General features: G+C 39.3%; 1 protein-coding gene across 1 annotated transcript; it reads left to right on the top strand.

The window, feature by feature from the left end:
- The first annotated feature begins 540 nt into the window (after positions 1 to 540).
- Positions 541 to 8,660, top strand: tamm41 (TAM41 mitochondrial translocator assembly and maintenance homolog). The gene is made up of 8 exons (XM_038697384.1): positions 541 to 918; positions 1,543 to 1,725; positions 1,991 to 2,083; positions 2,174 to 2,324; positions 2,830 to 2,975; positions 5,928 to 6,093; positions 6,436 to 6,498; positions 7,735 to 8,660. The coding sequence occupies exons 1-8, from the start codon at positions 781 to 783 to the stop codon at positions 7,824 to 7,826; spliced, it is 1,032 nt and encodes a 343-aa protein (XP_038553312.1). The 5' UTR covers positions 541 to 780; the 3' UTR covers positions 7,827 to 8,660.
- Positions 8,661 to 9,979: the final 1,319 nt, after the last annotated feature.

Raw genomic sequence — 9,979 nt, 5'->3', positions numbered from 1 at the left:
ACATCAAATCAGCTATCAGTGTGTATATTCAAACGCTCTCATAATTATAATAATTAACTCCTGAAAAAGAAAGTGCATTTAAGTTAAAAGAGATGGAAATAAACATGTTTCTCAGAATGAGGGCTTCATATGATGTGGCTTCATGTTTACATTTTTTTGTTTAAATCTTTAAATCCTTCTCTTTTTGATTGGACTTTCGCAGGGCATAATACAGCACACACTGGCTGCTTCTGATCTGAGTGTGCACTAACTATCCATATAAATCAGCATTACCTAACTGCCCACGAGCTAAAGTTGGTCCAAAACCACCCTCTGCTGGTTAAATTTATAGCTGTTAAAATCGTCTCCCGAATTGTTTTAAAATGCAACAATTTGCATTTATACAATCATAGACGTAGTTAAATGCAAAATAAGTCGCACAGTTAGTACTTGTTCATCCTATTTGACGGCGGTTTAACGGTTGAGGTTTCTTGCCTTCCAATCACTGACTCCATTTCCCGTGAGCCTCCAGTCAGAAGTGTACTCTGTGACGTACATTTTAGGCGACTGTCAAACGCACAGCTGACCCAAACTCATCTGATGGACGTAGTTACACGATAAAACGGACGATTTAAAACCTCTTCAGTGGCTTTGGTGGTGTCTAAAATCATTGAGCCACTCAGTCTGAAATGTATCCCCTACTTTATGCGTTCGGAACTTCGTTTTGCAAGTTGTTGAGTCGGTTATCCCACTTATAAACTCGTGTTGTTGCTGGATACGCTATCCTTTAGCTAGCTCAAAATGACCCTTCCAGCTTTGCACAACACCGGCGTGTTTTTCAGACGGATTTTGTCACAGTTTCCCCAGGATATCAGTTTAGCTTTTGCCTATGGATCTGGCGTTTTCAAACAACACGGGACCAGCCAAGGTCAAATGGATGTAAGTGACACCTGCCCAGCCTGCTCATGACATAAAACTTGTACTGTAACGTTAACTGTACAACATATATGCAGTGCCATTGTAGTCTACCCCTCATAGAGTGCACATTCTGAAATAAAGTCAGACCAACGATCCATTTTCCAATAAGGCCACATTTTGTCTTATATTTATTTATTTATTTATCTATTTTTAGTGTCCAATATTACAGGGGTTTGTAGGTTTTCAGCCTCACACAAACTGTAAAAAATGCATAATTTTAAGAACTAGGCTCGGTTTTAGTACATAAAGGGATAAGCAATGTGGTGTAAGTCAGAATCTCTATATTAATATGAATATTTTTCTGTTATAAAACAAAATTCTAACATGAAACGAATTATTTCAGTGCAGTGAAGTGTGCTCCACATTACATCAAACAACTCCCACAAGTGTATAACAATAACAATAATTTCAATTGGCTCTGTTTCATTAATTTGGACAGCAGAACTTTAATTCCAATAAAAGTTGATAAATAACAGTATTGAATTTTTATTGCCTGAGTCACTACATGTTGGAATTTGAAGCCTTATCCTGATTCATTGTAGAAAATTATGTGATGTTCCCTATTATGTTATGTGTTATATACAGAAGAACATGCTTGACTTTGTGTTTGCGGTGGACGACCCAGTGACGTGGCACACCATGAATCTGCTGCAGAATCGCAAACACTACTCCATCCTCAAGCTGCTGGGCCCCACGATGATCAGCTCCATACAAAATGAACATGGGGCTTCTGTGTACTATAACACGCTGGTGCCTGTGGATGGGAGGGTAAATTACCTCTGTCTACTTTTGAATCCACCAATAACTAAGCTGTCCAGTTCTCATCTTTTACTTAACTCTCCTCCTGTGTTTCTGAAGCAGTTATAGTGTCTCTCACTGCATTTGCTACGCACAGGAATTCACTATTGTAACTGGTCTGATTTTAGTTATCCAAGGAAGGTTTGCTATTAGCAGAAGAAAAGCTTTTTATTGTTTTTGTCTGGCTGGACTTTATTAACCACATACCTTAATGACCTTCTCTTCTTCTTCTCAGATAATAAAATATGGTGTGATTAGTACAGAGTCTCTGATAAATGACCTGATGCACTGGAAGACCATGTATGTTGCTGGACGCCTTCACAAACCAGTCAGTGTCATGATCAATCAGAAAAAAACTATATAAAACTGATTATTTTATTGTGCAGCTATTTATGTATGTTTTTATGTGCTCCCACAGGTAAAAATGCTGGTACAGAGTGAGAATACAAAACTTCGTGCTGCTCTGGTGGCAAACCTGAAGAGCGCTGTGGTAGCCTCCTTCCTCATGCTGCCAGAGAGCTTCAGTGAGGAAGATCTCTTCCTGCAGATAGCTGGTCTTTCTTATGCTGGTAACAACAGTAACCTGAAGAAACTTCAACACGGACACATTTATGAGATGCATATGTGCTTGTGCACCAAATCAGATTTATTAATCACACAGAGATAACAAACAAATAATTTCTATCTTTCTCTCCCACTTAATGCGCGCACACACATACACTATAGATAATCCAAGACTGTCCAAGCTTGTGGTTTTCTTTATAATAACGGTGTGGCCTGTGTGATTCAAAGACATTGAATGTTCATGCTAATACAGTGTGATCTAACATCCTGGATGCTATTTATAATCAGAGGCATTTGGCTGGTGTATGAATGGTTCTGAGTACTAAGTGTGTGTTCCAGTACTTCAAAACACAGAACTGCTTGATTAATACAGATAGTGATGTGAAATTGAAGCAGGTGAAGCAGAATTTGTTAAAGCAAGTGGTACCACAGCAAAGACTGTAAAGCAGATATCATTGCAAATATACTTTATTACACTTATCGGAAAACATTTTGTCTGTGCCTCTTAAGGGGATTTTCGAATGGTGATTGGAGAAGATAAATCCAAAGTGGCCAATATCGTCAGAGACAACATTCAGCACTTCCGGATTCTGTACAGCAACATCCTACGGGACTGCCCTCAGGTGGTCTACAAACCTCATCAAGGAAAACTGGAGGTAACACATGGTGCACACACGAATGCAGAGAACACACACGTACTATTGTTATCTCACCTGATATGTGGGCAGTGCAATAGTACATTGTGTGCCCATAATTTACTTTAACCAGCCCACGTACCAGGGAGGCGGTCAGTCTATCGAGCTAGACCAACACACCCCTGGAGCACCAAGCTTCCAGTCCGGGCAGAATCAGCAATAGGATGGCTAGCTGCACAGCTAACTGAGTAGCTAGCAGCTGCTGCTGTTAGCGTTATTTAACGGCTAAAGTAACTGATAACATAAAAACTCCACAAAAATCACCAACGTTTGAAGCAGAGCAGCTGGAGGACATCAGAGAGATAACCAGATCCAGTTTCACCAAAACCAGTGAATAAAGTTATGTTTTTGTACAGTAATCTGTGATGCCTGGTCTCGTATAGCCAGCCTTATTTCCACACTGATTCTTTTAGTGTTTCAGCTCCCTTCCTCAATACAGTGTCCAGTATGTTTTAGAACAGATTTTAAAGAAGTGGTATTATGCTTTTTCCCTCTCCTTTATTGAGTTATATATCTTTTTTGTGCATGTAACAGGTTTACAAAGTGAAAAAGCCCAAAGTCCAGCCCAAAGGGAGTTCCCATCTCCCACAGAAAGCTCTGCTCTGAACCACTTGAAAACAGCTCGTTTGTAGTCCAGCCCTTCACTTCCTTTACTTGTGATGACACAATGAAAACGCATCATAAAGCTTGCCAAGCGGCTAGCGGGGTCAGGCACGCCCTCAAACCAAGCTAGTCTGAGCGGAGGCCCTTTGGCTCGACTCGCCTTTGTTTGGTTTTCCATTGTAGAAATGTTGTACCTGCTTCCAGGTACTTTTTTTCGTATCAACTCACCTCCGTCGAGGTTCCAAGCGAGCTGAGGGATACTAAAATGTAACGTGAAAACACGACAGACTGCTGATTGGTCAGAGAGAATCGTCACTATTCACTGCATCATCATTGCGTGCACCAGACAGAGGCCAAAATTTTGTATTTTACAGTTTTCGTATGTAATTTCATCACTAAATCCACTTCTGAGAAGTTTTGAGGTGAGAAATCAGCTGTGTAGATTTCGAATATTGACAGTTTTACAAGAAGTGATGGCGGAACATAAATATGCTTTAATATTTTCGGAGTTGAGGAGCTCCGCGATTGGCTGCGGTGGAAGCCTGTGCCAACCCGCGGGAGGAGCCTGTGAGGCCGGCCAGCCGCCCGCTCACAGAGCCCTCTGCTCCCGCCATCACACAGACCGCTGCAGCAACAACGGCAGAGGAAAACACAGCTGGAAGGTTTTCATACCGCTTATCTGTCTTTACATTCTGAGTAATATTGAAACGTTTTAACTTAAAAAAGAGAAAGCTGTGTGGATCGCTGGTGTGTGTGTTGCATTGAACATTACGTCGCGACCGTTGTGTGTAGCTTCGCTATCTCTGGTACTATCTGCAATGGAAAACGGAGCAGGGCCGAGTAGAGTCAAGTCTATCAATTTGCGCTATGGAAGCATTTGTCGGCAAGGCAGCATAGATCGTCAGAACACCGGCAACAGCTCAACGTTCAGTCCTGATGGTAAGATGTGGAACAATGATGTTGTGTGGTTGTGGATTGGTAATAACCATAGACTGTATATAAAAAGTTAATAACTTATACCATCTGCTAGGTTACAGTCGCAGTCTGAAGCGGCTTTGATTTGGATCACACTACCTTGTTTCTTACGACACGCCCTTCTCTGCTTCTGATTGGCTAGTAGTCCATACCTGGGAACTGCGCATGTGCAACTCACAACAAAGATTGTCAAGTAAGATGCATCACCCTGTAGCTCAAGAGCGGAGCGTACAACACATAGGGTGAAAAGAGGAGCTGCAGCAATGTGCAGTATGAGAAAAATATGGTGTTTTTTGAAAATTAAACTATGTAAACCTGTTCCGGTACAACCCCTAATTAAGATTTTGAACCTGAAAATGAGCATAATATCACCTCTTACTTTTAAGGCTCTTCATGGCCTCTCGCCCTGCTATGTATCTGATCTTTTAATACCGTACGCACTAGCACATACTTTCAGATTCTCGGGCAGAAGTCTGTTGGCTGAAAACTAAAGGGAACAGAGTGTTTGCAGTCAGAGGCTCGAGGCTCTGGAACAGCCTGCCCGAGGAAATCAGGTCGGCTGAATCAGTGAACTAATTTAAGTCCCTTTTTAAAACATTAAATTTGACTTTAATTTTCTTTTAATCTGTGTTTTTTTCCCTCTGCCCTCGTGAAGCACTTTGCAAATGGATTTTGAAAATTGCTCTATAAATAAAGGATTTTATTATTATTATTATTATTATTATTGTTATTGAGGATCAGAATCTAAAACTAGACTGATAAATTTGCCAGGCCATAACAATAAATAATTAAAGCCAATAAATACCAAGAAATTGCAGTACATGATTACCACAGATATGTTTGAGGTGATTTAGTGTGATCATCAGAGCCCTGACAAGTTTATTTTGTGTGAAGTGTAAAATATTTCTGTCAGTACATATATTTAAAAAAGATAAAATTCTCATCAAACATGTTCATCTGTTTTTGTGAAAAATGAATATATAATGTATTGTTCTCAAATTTTTTTAAATCTCAAAAATTTATTTTGTATCAGTTGATACAATTACTATAAAACTTGATAGATTAGATGGTTCAATACAAGCCCATTGCTAATTTCACAGATGAACAATATATCAGTGTTGCATTAACACCATTTATCCTAATAACAATAGAACACAATGGAAAAAAGCCATCTGGCTTTATTGTGTTTTTATCCTTTTGATGTTATCTGTAGCTGGGGCACCTCTTGCTGGAGGCACCACTTTTATATTTGCAATCAATAAAGAAGTTTGCTGGTGGTATTTAGTTTTCTGTGTGTGTCTCTGTTCATGTATTCTTTTGTTTGTGTGCATGCAGGTTGACAAAAGCCCCGAGGGCCAATTCATCCAGCTGATGGCCTTGCCTCGGACACTGCAGCAAAAGATCACAAAGCTGGTCGATCCTCCGGGGAAAAACCGAGACGTGGAGGAGATCCTGCTGCAGGTTGCTCAGGACCCAGACTGTGGAGCTGTAGTACAGCAAGGTTTGGACTAAATAAAGAGGTGGAGGGACAGAAGAATAGAGGAAAGATGGTAGTGAATCAAATAAACATGTCATCCTGTGGCACCTAATGCCCATCATTGCCAAGTAGCATCATCACTCCTGACTCAAAATCAGACCTTCAGTGTGGCAGATGAGGTCCTTGTGATTTCTTAATTTTATACCAGTAAATGTCATTTTTTAATTGCAACTCAATGTTGAAATGCATCATTCTTCCAAATTTATCACAAATTGCCCTAGTGCTGTCTGATATAGTCATAAAATCATATTGCAGAGACATGAGATATTAATTGTTGTGTCATTGCACATTTTTGTTCCTCCTCAGGTATTTCATCTATAGTGAAGTCCTCCAGTATAACGCAGGGTGTCAAAGGCATTGCTACTGCTGGTAGGCACTCTTTTCTTTTTTTCATTTGACAGTGGAAGAGTTTGACATTTTGAGTTCCATAAGACGATAAATACCACTCTCGTGCCTATATGCAAACTTTGGAGCTACAACCACCAGCCTCTTAGCGTAGCATTTCACACTTGAAACAGGATAAAACAGTTCACCTGGCTCTGTCCAAAGGACACAGAATCGCCTACCAGCATCTCTAAAGCTCACTAATTAGTGTTTGTTTAATCTGTACAAAAACCAAAGTTTAAAAATGACAATTTATGGTTTTATTGGGTGTAAGGGTTAGGTGCTGGAAGGTGGATTTCATTAACTTAGGACAGAGTCAAGCTAGCTATTTCCCCCTGTTTCCAGTCTTTGTAGCATATCATATTGACTGTACAGATATGAGAGTGGTATCAATCTTCTCATTTACCTCTTGGCAAGAAGGCTACCCCCCCCCCCCTGTATATGAGATTATGAACATTAATATAATGTAGCAGCAAACAACTGTTTGCTATGTAAAGAGAGTGAATGCATGTTAGTGCACGTGAGTCCCTCCCTGTGAAACTGTTGGCTTTGAGTAAATTCAATCAGAGTCTGTTTCTTTTTTCATCTAACGTGGTGAATTGAGGATTTAGTGGTCTTGTGGTGAGCAACAGCTGTTTCTGGTTAAACAAAAAGGAACTTACTGTTTAATAAAAAGGGCCTTCTCTATAGGGATCCTTTCCATAAAGTTGTCATGTTACACTTTTAGTGAACCTATGCTGTTTTCACGGCCACATTTGTCCTCAAGGATTACGTTACATTCACTGCAGCCCGTTTCGGGGCTGCCAGCTAACACCTCAATGGATGGAGTGTGAAAACTTGTCACATACTACAAGCGATGTCTTACATGTTGACTGCTGACTGGAGGGGAAACAGAAATCCCAAGGAAGTCAGCTCAAACAAGTGATACATTGCTCAGCCTGTTCACTGATGCAGATAGCAGGACAGGACCCCCTTTTTGGGAAAAACATTGATCGACATTTAGTGTTGCAAACAGCTCCTTTAAGCATTGTGTGCTTTGTAACTTTTTTTTATTTCAAAACATGGACAATCCTATGAAAGATGGTCCACCTTTTAAGAAATGGTATTTTGGACAAACTGGACATCTCTCAAGTGTGTTCCTAAAACTTCCACTGTGTATAACCAACTGTTTTAATGTAGAAATATGATTTGTTCATGTTAAGTGCACTGTGTCCTCTCCAGGCTTGTGGAAAACAGTGTCGTACAGCTCCAAGAAACTGCTGAAGATGTGGAAGGGTTGGAGGAGGAAGCCATCTGTCTCGCAGATGTCCTGATCCTGTCCGTTTACCAGGAACCTGTCTTTGTCTATAACTGCCAGCCAAACAGTCAACACCCATCTTCTGATTTTAATCTGACAACTGTGGCTGGAACAATCACAAGCTCACCTCTCTAATGGAATCACTTACCAGGCATAGTTCTGTTTGAATAGTGTGGAACTGTCTGTACAACTGCCCTTTCTCGTGTAGTTCATAAAAGTTGTAGAAAAGAGGGTGACATTTTACGAGCCTGACTGAATTATGGCTGACCTTTTGATGGTCCAGATTGGACCTTTCTGGGTAATGGCTACAGTGACTGGCGAGGAACTGCTGAATCGGCTATGTCTAGAGCCACAGCACAATATATATAATAATATAATGAAGAAAAGACTTTGCCGTCATCTGTCATCTTTTGAATTATACAAGTCTATCTGTGCATGTTCCATGTGAGTGGTCCTACCCAGATAAGACACGATGGAAATTGGGAACAAGTTTTCTGTGGGTAATTCTCATCTTTGTGCTGAGAAAGGACTTTATTGACCTCTCTTCAGATGTGGACTAATGTTACATTCACACTTCTTATCCCCTTCTCACATTGCCAAAGAGCTTTCATTACTTTACTGGTTTACTGTTATACCCGTTTTTGATGGTTGTACTATATTTATGTCAGTATTCATAAAATATAAATTAGAATAGAACCTCTTTGCCACCCTACGGTTATGAGCTGGTCATGTGGACAGCTGGAGGTCTCCGATTGGAAAATGCATCGATTGGTTCTTCATAAATACTTGCTGTAGTCTAATTCAGTTACAATACCTGAGTTTAATAAACTTTTTAATACAACAGCATCTACTCTGTTTTCAGTAGCATTCCTTTTTTCTTATCCTCGTTTCAATCCAGAAAAAGTAGGATTACCCAGCAATAAGTTAAGTGGTGATGAAATGTATGTATTGATAAATTATGACACCTCGCTTTTTTACAAAATATCATAAAATATGACAAGAATTATAATCACAGAATAAATATTACATTATCTCTTGTCCTCATTTTTTTTTCTGCTGCTCTGCTAACCAGAGGGATTAATGAAAAGAATACTTGATTGTGATAGATTACTTCTGTTTTATTTATTTTCCTGCATTATGCAAAGTTATTTTTATTTATAAGTAAAAAAAAACATGAATATGGAATTCATCAAAAATTAGCATGTTCATAGGCATTTTTCTCTATCAATATTTTGACTTTGTTGCAGGAAAAGCAACAGTTGTAATTAATACTTAGGACTGCATTTAGCTGTGTCCATTTTAGGGTCCTGCTACTGTGCATATTTTGGCTCAGTGGCATGATGCAGTGGGACACCAGAATGGAACAAAGCCATCATTAAAGTTGTTAGTAACAGCTGTGCTTTTGCTGCTATGACGAGTCAAAATATCTGCTCTGATAAAGAAGCAAAACAAACACTACAGAGCAAATAAGGTTGTTTTTTTATGCATGTAGAATTTGGCCAATAAAAATTAGCTGAATCATATTATTTGTGTTTTCATTTTCCCTCTTATAATCAAAAAATACCAAAGAGAACATCTTTAAGGGGGAAAAAAAGTCTTTTGAATGAATGAAGTCAGTGCTGTGATGAAGGTCTATTGGTCCTTATTTCCTTCGTAGAGCAGTCACTGGTATCAGTTACTTCCTGGTACTGCCACTTGTTTGTTTTAATCCTCCATTTCTTCATCACTTCATCATGAGTCATACTTTAAACAATGACTTCAGAATCACCTCGTTGTTGGATGAGCTATTTTTCACACATAATCTACCAGCCTTTTGTTGCATTTTTGTAAAATCTCTATGGGCAGTTTTCTGACCGCACATTCTTCTTCACTTTCTTTGGCAATGCTCAGGTCAACATTAGTGTAATTGCAGACATATTCCAACCACAACCAACTGTTGCTATCAGCGATGGAAAGAAACTAAGTACATTTCTCTCAAGTACTGTAATTGACTACAATTTTAAGACACTTGTCCTTTCTTTTTTTAAGTACAATATTTACTAACCCTAGCCCTAGTAAAAAAAGTTTTTTAAGAAAAGCTTTTTTAAGACCGGTGTACAACATATATAAACAATATATGTAGGCTATTCTTTATTTGCAGTGTAGATGTGCAAATGCAATGAGATTTAT

Source organism: Micropterus salmoides, unplaced genomic scaffold (assembly GCF_014851395.1).
Source record: "Micropterus salmoides isolate LMB-PRFRI ecotype aquatic unplaced genomic scaffold, ASM1485139v1 Ms_hic_scaffold_4, whole genome shotgun sequence".
Lineage (NCBI taxonomy): Eukaryota > Metazoa > Chordata > Actinopteri > Centrarchiformes > Centrarchidae > Micropterus > Micropterus salmoides.
This window is presented reverse-complemented; position numbering and strand designations above follow the sequence as displayed.